This window comes from Gymnoscopelus microlampas, assembly GCF_963454915.1.
Source record: "Gymnoscopelus microlampas genome assembly, chromosome: 24".
Classification (NCBI taxonomy): Eukaryota; Metazoa; Chordata; class Actinopteri; order Myctophiformes; family Myctophidae; genus Gymnoscopelus; species Gymnoscopelus microlampas.
The window spans coordinates 34,398,297-34,411,401 of NC_139961.1; the positions used below are offsets into that span (position 1 = coordinate 34,398,297).

Genomic DNA, 13,105 nt, shown 5'->3' on the forward strand with positions numbered 1-13,105 from the left:
TTTAAGTGGTTAAGCCCTATATACGTCGTCATACAATGAGTTGCGAAAACAGCAACCTACAAGCTCACGCCGCATCACATCGCCGTGAAGCAGTTTTATAACGACATGCCCAAAATAGGGACACCAAGGTTAAAGTGGTTAAGGGCTACAGTACCATCTGACTAGCAGAATGTGTACCGCTGTTCAGTTTGCATATAAAATAAGGTAAACAAAAGGAGGAAAAATGTCTTTCATTTCTACTCAACTAACCAGTTTGTTCACAAGGTTTTTAGACAAGAGGCTGCGACTGTAAGTCACGGCCTTGCTCTTCCAAAAAGAATAAACTCCAGGAGACACTGTCTCTGCATGTTTAGCAAATAAAATGGAATACTCAGTAGATATGTATCATGTACAGTTACAGTACAGTAGCATAGAATCCAGTTCATGTCTTAATGCCCAACTACAAGAATGACAACTTCCAAGTTTTCCTTTAGCAGTGCAAATGGAGGCTATTTGAAGTTGTGCTCTAAAAAAATATTATACAGTGTCTTGAGAAAATATGCAACTGTCTGCTGCTGCTAATCCCAAAGCCAACCCATTCCCCAACGATGCAGAACACAAGAATTACTACTCTACATCTGTATGTCCGACATATCGTTGCTGTCGGGCAGGAACCTCTAATCTCCATATTTTAACGGCCTACTTGATCCTACTACAGCGTCACGCAAAAATAAATCAAAGCGTGGCACGAAGCGACGCGTTTTGAGCTTGTCGATCTGCTACTTTAGCTATTTTTGAATTTGAATTCTGAAAAGTAAACAATTTTGAACATAATGAGGTTTCCACCCAACAGAGACGTTATACAGTCTTGGGAAAATATGCAACGGTCTTGCCGCTAATCCCAAAACCAACCCATTCCCCAACGACGACGCAGAACACAAGAATAGGCTCTACGCACAGCAGCCATATTGTAAATAAATTGGGCCTATGCCTTACTTCCTTCACAGGTGTTACCAATGATACTAATGAAGGCTCTGTTCCATTCTGGTCAGGGACAGGGTGCTGATACTGTTCATGTTGGCTCACTGGAAACACTCTGCTACACCAGAGGCTCTCAACTTGGGGGACCCTCATGGTTCCTCGAGGGGGTTCCAAATGGCCCCTTACGGATGTGTAACTCTGAGAGTGTACAAATGGACCCCTAAGTTATGGGGGTCCTTGAAATTAAAACATTTGAGAACCACTGTGCTTCATTAGTATCATTGGTAACACCTGTGAAGGAAGTAAGGAAGAGGCCTAATGTGGCCGCTGTGCATAGAGCCTACATTATGCTCTGAGGATAGACGTAATCTGCTCTGAAACATTCATAGATAGAGAGATGTTAGGAAACCACCCAGGTCAAACATTGTCTCCTTTCCCAACCCATGACAAATATATATATATTTATATATAGAACAAAAAATAAATGCATAAGTACATACACTTGGATGCTAGTGGCTCAGGCGAGAAGACTATTTTTTTGCATCACTGAAATGGCTAGTCACTAAATGTTTGTAGATGCATACAGTAAATGCAATGAAAATATTTCCGTACGTGGGTCATGGGACTGGAAACAGATTGTTTTGCTGAGTTGATTTGTATCACTCAGCATTCTGCGATTCTTATTCAATTATTCAATTTATAATACTATAACACTGAGTTGCAGGTGTTAAAAATCATGTACTTTTGAAAGACTGCCATCTTCTAAGAGGCATGTCTTACATAATTGTTAGGTTCCCCCCCCCCCCTCCTCCTTTGGTTCCATTTGTATACTGTCAGAGTTACAGACTTGTATGGGTTAAGTTAGAACCCCCTAAAAGAACCCAGAGAGTCCCTAGAATCCACTTTGAGAACCACTGTCCTAGACCACCGATTACCAATGTTTTGACTGATATATAAGTAAATAAATATATATATTAATTGTATTTAACCACTTAAGCCCTTTAAAACAAAAAAAGAAATAGTCTACGAGCTTGCAACATATCGCAACGCAATGTGCTGTGAGTTTGTAGATATGGGTATTTAAAAACAAATAATAATAAATTAGGTATGGCCTACAATGGGGACAACAGGTTGAAAGTAGTTATAAATCTGGACACGTTGGCTGCATAATTGCCGTTATAGATGTCGTCAAAAAAAAGTCTGATATACATCAGCCAAACTTATATATCGGCCGGGCTCTAGTTATGTTCTATCTCCGTCTTCTCGTCGAAGAAAAGTTTACACAATTCATTTTTTTTTCAACTAGCTGCACAGTTCTAAGACAGGGTGACAAGGAAAAACCTTAATGGAACGTACAGTAACAGGGAAGACTTCAAGTCATCTGGCTAACAGACAACAGTTAGCGGATTTTTTGCGTGAAGGCACTTCCTGGTAAAGCTTTCCACAGAGTAGCACCTGGGAGTGGTTTAGAAGTAGCCGGTAGAAGCCCTTGATTGGAAGGAGCATGGGTTGTGGGCGGGGCTGTGGGCGGGGCCAGGGAGGCACGGTCACAGCAGGGTGAAACCGAGGATGTAGTGCAGAAGCTTGTTCCGGTTCGCCTGAGGTAGGAAGGTACTGCTCAGCTCCACGGTCGTCACGCGGTTCTCTCGCCTTTCTTTTAGGACCTACGGGCGTGCAAAGGCAGGGTTGTTATAGTTAACTAAAAGACTAAAACTAAAAAGGGAATATCGTTAACTGAAACTAAAATAAAATGTTTAAAAAAAATGTTTTAAAAAAAATCAAACGAAATAGAATTGCATGTATAATCATCTTTGTTTTGTTTTTCCATAATTATACCTTTCCTCACAATGGCACAAAACTAAAACTAAGACTAAAACTAAATAAAAACTAAACAAAAATGTGTTAATCCCTAAAACTAAAACTATTTATGTGCTTGTAAAACTAAACAAAATAAAAACTAAAACCAAAAATAACACTTTGAAACTAAAACTCTGAAACGTCTTCAAGTTTGCTCAATGAATCACCCAAATACTGTACAATCAGAAAGTATTGCAAAATGGAAATACTCAAGTAAAGTAAACCTAAACTCAAAACTGTACAGCACTTGAGCATTCACTTTCCCACCACTGGAAGGCGCAAATGGGTACACTATAGCTACAGCGGGCACATACAGCGGGCACATACTGCATTACGGCATGGTGTGCCAACTGTTCAGCAGCAGACATGGCAGCTCTCCTGAGAGTCATAAACACTGTCCAGGAAATAATTGGACTCTTCCTGCCCTCGCTGGAGGAGGCGTACATATCACGCTGGGTGCCTCCACAGGGCCAGAAACATTCTGAAGGATGTAGCTCACGCCTGTCATCATCTCTTTACTCTGCTGACATGTGGAAGGCAACTACAGGGCCTTAATAGACCCCCAGAGAAATCACTGAACAGAACACAACAACACTGTGGCCCCTACGAACAGCACCCCCCAGCATCCTCATAACACTAAAGGACTGTCATCTCGAATAGTATTTCCATTAACATCTGTAATTATCTATGAAAAAATGTTATTAGGTGCCATAGCATTTGGTACGATATACCAATATATTTTCATAAGGTTAATCATTTCACCTAATAACCGTGGCCTCAACAAGTTCTCTTACCCCCAACTCTTTGAAAGTCCTCACTGTGTTCTTGACAAGGTAATGGGTTGCACTTTCACCTGAAATAACAAACATTTAATTAGGAATCACCGGGGAGCAATCACCAGTGTGATCAAGTCTTTTTTCAGCATGACGACGTAAAAACAACAACTCTAAATTGGATTATTGGATTCCATTATTTTATTTGATTTACAATATAGTGGACGATACAGAAAATTGGACGATGATTTATTTTATTCTCTTCTAGTGTGTGTAAATAGCTGATGATTTATTTTTTTCCTTCAATAGACCTTACTTGATAAACATGGTGGACATAAGAATACAAATTTGGCTTGAGGCTCAAGGCCCGAGTGTCCAGTATGCTGTAGTATGCGTGTAGTCGTACCGTATCCGGCGATGCCCCTCTCCGTTCGGGTCAGCAGGTATCTGAAGAGCTGCTGGGTGTATTCGGCCTCGGCCATGGGCTGACTGAGGCTGTGGACAAAGATGGCCGCCCCGCTGTAGGCCTCCAGCACCGGGCTGAGCAGCCGCTGGAGGAAGACAAAGAACTCCTGGGGCTCCGAAGACGTGCTCACCTAGTGGACGAAGACAGAAAGGCAGAAAGACAATAAATGAAGATTGACCTGAGTTTTTGTGTTCGATATTTGATGGGATATCCTTTGTGCCTTTGTCACTAAACTGCCCTTTGGGCACTGGCCTACAGTACTTGGGAAAGAAGCAAGTTGGGAATGCATGCTCCCACACAGTCATGCATTACCCGCTGTACCCATTTTCAGAGTACCCGTCTGTCTGTCTGTCTGTCTGTGTCCCTTTTATATGCCCATATATGGAGATCCCTGTATATGTCCATGATTACTACCTTCAGGTAACGATCCCTCTGCTCCTCCCCAAAGTCACTGTCCTCGTCCTCCTCGTCGCTCCTCCAGGACAGCGGCTCCGGAAACTTCTTGGGCCAGGGCTCATCTGTGGGGCTCGGGCTCAGCTCCTCCTGGTCCTCCTTACACACACACACACACACACACACACACACACACACACACACACACACACACACACACACACACACACACACACACACACACACACACACACACACACACACACACACACACACACACACACACACACACACACACACACACTATGATGAGAAATACGTATGAGACACAATTGCACTGTTGACATGAACCCATTAAATCTGGAACGCATCTCTGTCATATTTTTTTTAAATGAATATTTGTAACTGACACATTTTCAAGATTTTTCGAAAATAGCAGATCTACAAGCTCATACAGTAGCGTGGCACTCGGTGCCGCGCTATGAGCTTGTATATCTGCTATTTTTGAATAGACAAAGAAATCTAAAATGACACAGATGCGTTCCCGGATTGAATGGGTTAAGAAGACCTGAGGCCGATTCTACAAATACCTTCTAAACTACATTCTTCAAACACTTTCAAGATTTTTTTCTAAAAATGTTCAAAAATAGCAGATGTACAAGCTCGAAGCGCGGCACGAAGTGACCCGCTGTGAGCTTGTATATCTGCTATTTTTCAATAGCCCAACACAAAAACCTAAAATGACACGGAATGCTTTCCTGGTTTTTAGTGGGTTAAACTCTTATAAGTGATATTTTACCAGGCCTTTGGCTGAAACGCATTAGCAGAAATCATTAGCATAATGAAGAATGACAACACTTATATAGTCGTCTTTTTTAATATGAGTGCTGCCTTTAGGCCAAGCAGCACCCAGCAGAATTCTGGGAAGCGAACTCTTAAAAGTGATATTTAACTTTGGTTTGAACCTTATCTCTTAACCCGGGAGCATAAATGTCATGTCATGTTGTATGAGTTGATATTAATCCTTTAACAATTATACTGTCGGTATCACATACAGAATGTATCAAGCAGGGAGCAGCGTAGGTCTTAACTATGTAACTATAACTCGATTATTTTCTTAGTATACACTCTATCGATAACGTTTTTGATTCATTGAATAACCAAGAAGTGACGTTTTTTTTATTATTATATGATATATACTTTTTCCTATATATCAAGGAATCAAAATGTCAAATTGATTTGTATAATCGACTGAATCAATTAGTCTGATTAAAAACTTAGCGCTGTTTTACACTTGGTGGTGTTGTGCACAAATGGCTGATCTACAAACTCACGTTGGATCACAATGTAACGTGTTGTGAGCTTGTAGATCTGCTATTTTCAGTATTCAAAATCGATGATTCTATTTAAATCTATTAGTTTGATTAACTGTTGCACCCCTAGAGGAGAGACCTTCACCCATCACCAAAGAGGAACCGAGTGCTGTCCACTATTACAATGACCAACTGACCTCTGCCACGTAGAGGACTCCATACTGGATGAGCCGGGTCACAGTGTCATGGAACACCTGGTAGATGGTTTGACAGGGCTGTGGGGTGGAGGAGAGGAGAACACAACACATGATGGAACCAGCTGTTTGCTTTGTGAGAGCTGCATTTACTTTGCAGTCTTGCAAAGACGCTGAAAACTACTCCAGCGGTTCCCAAACGGTGGCACACTGAGGGGCGTCCAGGTGGACCTTGGGATTTTTTCCGACAAACTATCATTGCAATATACAACTATACAAAAAGTGAATACATTTTATACCTCGGCTATTCAAAAATAGGGTTTGCATAGCATTGCATTCTCCTGTGTTCTATAACACAAATCTTCTATTGTGAGGGTTGTTCAGATGGGGGGTCAGTGTCAGCGGCCAAATGCATATCAATTAGGGCAGTGGGTCGGGACCCCCAGGAAGCCCACGATATTTTGATGTGGATCCCCAGATGACAGTGAAGTGACAATTTAAGGACTTTTAAGACATTTTTATTAAAAAAAAGAAAGGAAAGAAAATAAATTAAATGAAAAAAGACCATTCCTGCTACAAACTATTCTAAATATAAAAAATATCAAACATTGGCCAAATTGTCAAATAATATAAGACAGAGGCTTTTTTTTTTTTTAAATAGCTGATCTACAGACACAATTTTTTTCCCACAATATTTATCTGAGGAACCGAGCCAAACTACTGTAAATGTAATGCCTCAACTCAAATATGATGGGTGTCGCGGCCTGAAAAGGTTGAGAACCACTGAATTAGGGGGTCCTTGACATGAAGATGTTTGAGATGTTTCGGGGCTTGTTTCGGGGGATTCTGAGGATCTGGAGGGAGCGCATGGTTAAGGAAGGCGGCGCCAGTGTGGTGGGCGGGACTTACCGGGGCCACGGCCACCTCGTTAGTGAGGAAGTGGGAGAGGCTGGCCGCCTTGCGAATCAGCCTCTCCTGGCTGAGGAGGAGGCTGCAGGGATCGCCATGCTGCTCAGGCCCCGCCTCCGCCAACAGCTCTCGCTGCAACGCCAGGACACAGCAGGCTGCGTGGGGGAGGAAACAGGAACTACTTTAACAGAACAATCTAAACCTGAAGACGTTGATCGTCAAATTGGCTCTATGCACAGCAGCCATATTGTGAAGACATGCACAGGTGTTGCCAATGATACTAATGAAGGCTCTGTTCCATTCTGGTCAAACAGAGTCAGGGTGCCGATATTGTGCATGGTGACTCACTGGAAACACTCTGCAACACCAGTGGGACTAAAATGTGGGTCCAGGGACCCTCATGGTTCCTTAAGGGGTTTCCAAATGGCCCGTTACGGGTGTGTAACTCCCTTACGGGTCCATTTGGTTCCATTTGGTTCCATTTGTACACTCTCAGAGTTATGGGGTTGTGGACATTGAAAAATCGGAGAACCACTGTGCTACACGAAATGGAACAGAGCCTTCATCAGTATTATTGGTAACACCTGTGAAGGAAGTGAAAATATGGCTGCTGTGCATAGAACCTATTAACTTGAGTCTTTTTAACTTGAGCGTGCATTCCATCTTTGAGACGTACATTAGTACTGGCAAATATAACATAGTCTCCAATATTAAAGGTTTCATGACATTCAGATTTACAAAACATTCAAAGTCTTTTTCATGGTCAGGCCATGGCAGGTTTTTTTCTCTCTGTGTTCTGAGGCCTTTTCAGCTACAATAAAAAAAAATCTATTGGCAAATAGTATTTTTTTTTTCGCTGTTGAGGGATTTTGCCTGTCAATCATCGCCTCTGCTCTGCCCCCCCAAAAGGAGAAGGATTGGGGAGGAGAGGGGGCAGGATTAATGGACTGTGAAATCAAAGTCCAGGGGCCAATCCCTAATTATTCAGAAAACCCCAGACCTGGGTGCAATTGAGGTCATAAAACAAAACAAAAGAACGGGATTTTTTTTTTAAATGAATGTGATGAAACCTTTAAAGCTATATTTTTTATCAATGACATATTCAAATGTTCTTATTATATATTTAGTGCCCAATCTGTGCTATTAAAATGCTCATGCCGTGAGCGTTAACCCCCTGGATCGGATGTGTGTTGATGATAGCATATGATGAACTCTACGTACCGATGATAGCGTCAGAGATGAAGACGTGGAAGAGGCCGTTGCTGTAGAAGTTGAGCTCGAAGAGCGCGGGCACCGTGTGGCTCGGTGCCACGGTGAACTCGCCGTTGCGCGTCGCGCTGCTGGTCACGTTGACGCAGTTCCCCAGCAGGTGGAGGGCGTGCATCACCACGTCCTCCGAGTTGCCCGAGAAGCCCAGGTCAAAGTCCCGCGAGAGGATCTCCTCCTTCATGTTGAAGAAGTCCTCCACCAGCTTGGACAGAACCACGCCCTGCAACGCACAGCGGAGGGGTGGAGGTGGGTGGTAAATGAGTGGGTTTACAGCGGACAGAATTATTTGATCATACTCAAATTAAATGGACATGCAAACACCATAGCCACCATAGCCATGATATTCAGATTAAGGACTTCATTGCAGTAATCACACACCTTTTTGGAGGCCAATTAAAGATATTATTGAGGCCAATAAAAAAAAATTGGAGGCGATTTTTAGACATTTTGGAGACCAATAAACACATTGACTGCCAGCATCAAAACATTGTTTTTCATCCCCATGCCAGCATTTTTTACCTTATATTGACGATCCACGGAGACCCACGGGAGCTGCGGTGTGTACACAGATGTAAACAATGGGTGTCTGGGGGGTGGGGCTACATGTGTTTTCCCACAACTGATTGATAACATAGGAGTGGACGGAAGTGTCATTTTTTGGGATGACGTCACATCCGTCCATTCCTTCTCTCAGAGTCAAGGGATCATTCCTAAGTTGTGTTAGAGCGCCCTCTTAATTCTTTTTTTAAAAGATTTTTTTTGAAAGGACGTTTTAAAACTTCCTTGGCAGACAATGTGTTAAGGGCCCATGATGTCATATGGAGTCAGTCAGCCATTAAGTCACTTTTGTGACATCAGGCATGTCTATATTTGGGCATAATCCAGGATCTACTCTGGATTCCAATTTCTGGATTCCAGATAAACTGGACATGTTAGTAGTGTATATGTAGAGTAGCTGTTTCAATGCAGGCATTAAACACATGAGTTTTGAGTCACAGTTTCCACTATCAATTTCCACGAGATGATCAGCAGTTTTGTTCCCTGGACTTTTCTCATCATGTGGGACTAAAGGCTCCTGTGTCCTAGAAAAGGGGGAAAAGACATTCAAGTTAAAATACTGTAGCTCCGAAACTAGGTTTAGTCTTATTTAATGATATCCCAATGGACAGACAGATAGAAATGGCAGAAACTGTCTTACTCTTTCAACATTGTTATTGTCATCCGTTTCATTTCAGGATCATTGTACAACCTGCACCAGTAAGGAAAGAGAAAGAAAAAGCTTAGACCAGGAAAGTCATCAATCTATGTTCAGAAAACATCTCACGTTCAGCAGAGCTGAAACTCAAAGACATTTATTACAGAATGTTACCTTGTTCCTTTGTGTTGAAGTCTTAAGACTAATCCTGTGATGATTACACCAACACCAATGACAGCAGCAGCACAGATAACCACAGATTCACCATCAACTGTGGTGAAAAGATGAAATTGTTCATGTTGTTTTACAGTGAAATCACTCAAAACGAAAACAGGCACATTGATGAACAAGAACTTACTGCAAACACTCAGGTCTACTTCAGATTTCTCAAACACATCTGGGAAAAGAACATATTATAGAGTAATTAGTAACATTATCTATCCATCCATCCAACAATCTACCCATCAACATAAACATGAAGGTCACAAACATTCAATCTATGTTTTTAACCCTGAACTTTAAACGAAATAGAGGAAATGAAATCATCTCTCACCTTGTTTGTCAGAATAAATGACCCTTGACGCCTCCTTGACAACCCCGGAGGAGAGATGCACCATACAGTGAACCTGTGTGCCGTTACTACAGAATCTTTCCAATGTGACAGTACTGGTCACTGTGATGGTACCATTGGTGTTGGCTATATGGACAGTGGTGTAGTTTGAAGGTCCTACATGTCTGGGGACCTCCAGAGTTACTGTCGGAGCAGTATGGGACACAGCTGAACAGGACACAACCATCTGCACTGTGCCGCTGGGTTTTGTGACGTGTAATATGGGCTCAGGTTGCTCTGAAAAACAATAGAAAAAACAACAATAAATCAATAGTTTTTTTCCCTCTTGATAATTTTTGACAAATTGTATTATACTTGTGAGGACTTTCCAAAGAAGTCTTCAACATTCACTCACTCACCAACCGTGGACCAACCCCTAACCCCTTTTGTTTTCAGGACATAATTATAATGACATTTCATAAATGTTGAAAAACAAGGCGCCGACACACACACACACACACACACACACACACACACACACACACACACACACACACACACACACACACACACACACACACACACACACACACACACACACACACACACACACACACACACACACACACACACACCCTACCTTACCATAAACTGTGAGGCAGGTTTTCTTATAGATGGCTCCTTCAGGATAGGCATTAAATATACATCTGTAACAGCAATTGTCTGCTTTGGTTACATTCCTGACCACTATGGTACTATTCTGCAGTCCTGTGTCTTTAAACTGCACTTTATCATGAAAGGGAGGGTTAATCTTGGTGCCAAAACGTTTGTTGTAGGTGGCAACATCCTCTGTTCCTCCTGGTATAATTTTCTGCCATGTAACTTGAAGAACATTCTTGGATTGTGTGAGTTGGCAGGTGAAACGGGCCTCCTCTCCCACCATGGCCGTTACAAGATCCTGTGTTTGGATCATCTCTGATAGACCTATAGGTGGAGGAGGTGAGTTATACTGTAAGAACAGGGGTCACATCACTATGTCTGGCTTGTTATGGACATTTTCATCTAAATGTCACGGACATACAAAATGAGCGGTCAAAATTATTACCAGAAACACATTGGCCTATGACCTGTATACCAGTGGAATCCTAATGTGCCATAGTGTCTACGTCAAATTGCTACACATTTACGATAATATTTCTGCATTCATTAAATCAGTGTCCTACATATTTTGAAGAAAGTCAGCCATTGTATACTGATATCATCATGGTCCAACATGTCTATTCACTATAAACAGGCGTCCATATAACATGGTCCAAGTCTACTCACTGTATTATACTGGCATCAATATAACATGGCACATGTCTATTCACTGTACAGTATTATACTGGCATCAATTTAACATGGCACAAGTCTATTCACTGTACAGTATTATACTGGCATCAATATAACATGGCACATGTCTATTCACTGTACAGTATTATACTGGCATCAATTTAACATGGCACAATCTATTCACTGTACAGTATTATACTGGCATCAATATAACATGGCACAAGTCTATTCACTTCATATTGGCTGTATACAACCACGTGGCTGGTATTGTTCAAGCGACTTGATTAGTAATATTAGCTATAATTATTTCTGTAAGCTATTAAGCCACATTACCTTCTACATGATGAAGAGCAAGCAGGCAGATGAGAAAGCCTATGCCGGCTGATTTCACGATGCTGATCATGATGGAGAGATTCTTCTTGGTTGTTTCCTGACACTGTTGGTAATGTTATGAATGAAGGAGCTCGCCTATATTTATGTTCCAAGAGACACGCCCCGAACCAAAAGCTACGTAACTTTCTTATGAATGATCCAGGGTGCAACTGCGAGCCTTTTCCCAGAATTTCCCACTCTGCCTGCCCTGCTGCAGTGAGTGCAGTGGCAGTCCATAGATAGGTTTGTGGATAGGCATATAACCACGCGCACCAGAGCGAAACTCCAAATAAAGAGGGAGTCCCCCTTTTCAACACACAGTGGAACAGAAACTACGCTGCTTCATGAGAAATCACGTGATCTACCATTCTATGTCGTGGGCTGATCGGCAGATCCCTGGCTGGCTGGAATCTCTAGCAGGTAAAAAGGCTGGGATTCCGAGGCTACTAGCAGGAGACGTACACATGGGTTTCTTGGTTTCATAATTCTTACCAAAGGAAAATTAAACTCGTGCAGATTATCCACGATTCCAGGTAGTAACTGACAAAAAATTCATGTATGTAGGCTACTTTGTACACTAGTCTGTCAATAAATAAATCTTAACAAAAAAAAGTGCCCACTAAGACCAATTATTTGTTTGCAAACATTGAGACTGGACGCACATGTGAATGTTTCATGTAATCAATTCCCAACAGAACAGATCCCAAAACCTGCTGTTTTGGGGAGCGCTAGTTTCAGTTCATTCAACCTCCTGTGTGTTTGATAGTGGGATGCGCCCTAGCGAGACATATATACTTCATCGCGATTCGCGCAAGGGTATTGCGGGCCGAGAAAAGCTGACATAGAACCTCACAACACAACCGCGTCGCGGATCGAGAGAGAGCGCTGTGAGCTTGGACGTCCGCTATTCTCGGCCGTCCTCTGCGCGCGGGACGGAGCATAAATTAGTCTTGACGGGCCGCAGCTGCGCGAGACCGCGAGCCAAGCAGGTTCTGGTGCCATCATAGAGCGCTCCCTCCGTTGTTATGACAGCCACTGGAGGTGGGGTTTGGGGGACAACTGCTTAGAATTGCTATTATTGTTTACACACAACAGAAACCAATAAATATATATTTCAAGAGCGAGAGATCACAGTAAAAATCCTAAGCATTCTTCCTCCACACTGGGAGAAAACAGCATCCGAGTTTGATGGGATCCATTTTTACACGTGAGGCTGTGACCACTTTTACAGTGTTTCTTATCAGTGTGACATTGTCTGTTAAGGCGTCTATTCATTTTTGTGCACTGGTGGACACTACTCAACTAACTGTCTACGACCACCATTGTCAGACTGGCCTGCCAATATCCGACTGTGAGAATCAAGGGGGGGAGGGGGCGAAGCTTTTTAACAGTAGATGCAATTTCCTGTGTTCTGGTTAATTTTGTGGGTTTGATACTTTTATCAAGCTTGCTTTACTAGCATTGGAAAATGATGGGCAAAATTTCATCCATTAGTGGTTGTTACGAAACCCTTAGGTCTAGG

At 42.3% G+C, this 13,105-nt stretch overlaps 2 protein-coding genes across 2 annotated transcripts; both read right to left on the reverse strand.

Annotated features, from left to right (window-relative positions):
* Positions 1-1,801: 1,801 nt before the first annotated feature.
* LOC311041020 (glycerol-3-phosphate acyltransferase 1, mitochondrial-like) lies at positions 1,802-9,065 on the reverse strand (the record flags this gene model as incomplete). The annotated part of the gene is made up of 8 exons (XM_084051457.1): positions 1,802-2,624; positions 3,612-3,670; positions 3,997-4,186; positions 4,471-4,608; positions 5,960-6,037; positions 6,866-7,020; positions 8,087-8,354; positions 9,027-9,065. 8 exons carry the CDS (start codon positions 9,063-9,065, stop codon positions 2,508-2,510), a joined length of 1,044 nt encoding a protein of 347 aa, XP_083907583.1. The 3' UTR covers positions 1,802-2,507.
* Positions 9,066-9,328: 263 nt separating this feature from the next.
* On the reverse strand, positions 9,329-11,624 carry LOC311041021 (OX-2 membrane glycoprotein-like; the record flags this gene model as incomplete). Its single annotated transcript, XM_084051458.1, has 6 exons — positions 11,545-11,624; positions 10,525-10,863; positions 9,883-10,176; positions 9,688-9,726; positions 9,504-9,600; positions 9,329-9,383 (listed from the first exon to the last, which is right to left on the reverse strand). The coding sequence occupies exons 1-6, from the start codon at positions 11,612-11,614 to the stop codon at positions 9,329-9,331; spliced, it is 894 nt and encodes a 297-aa protein (XP_083907584.1). The 5' UTR covers positions 11,615-11,624.
* Between the last annotated feature and the right edge of the window lie 1,481 nt (positions 11,625-13,105).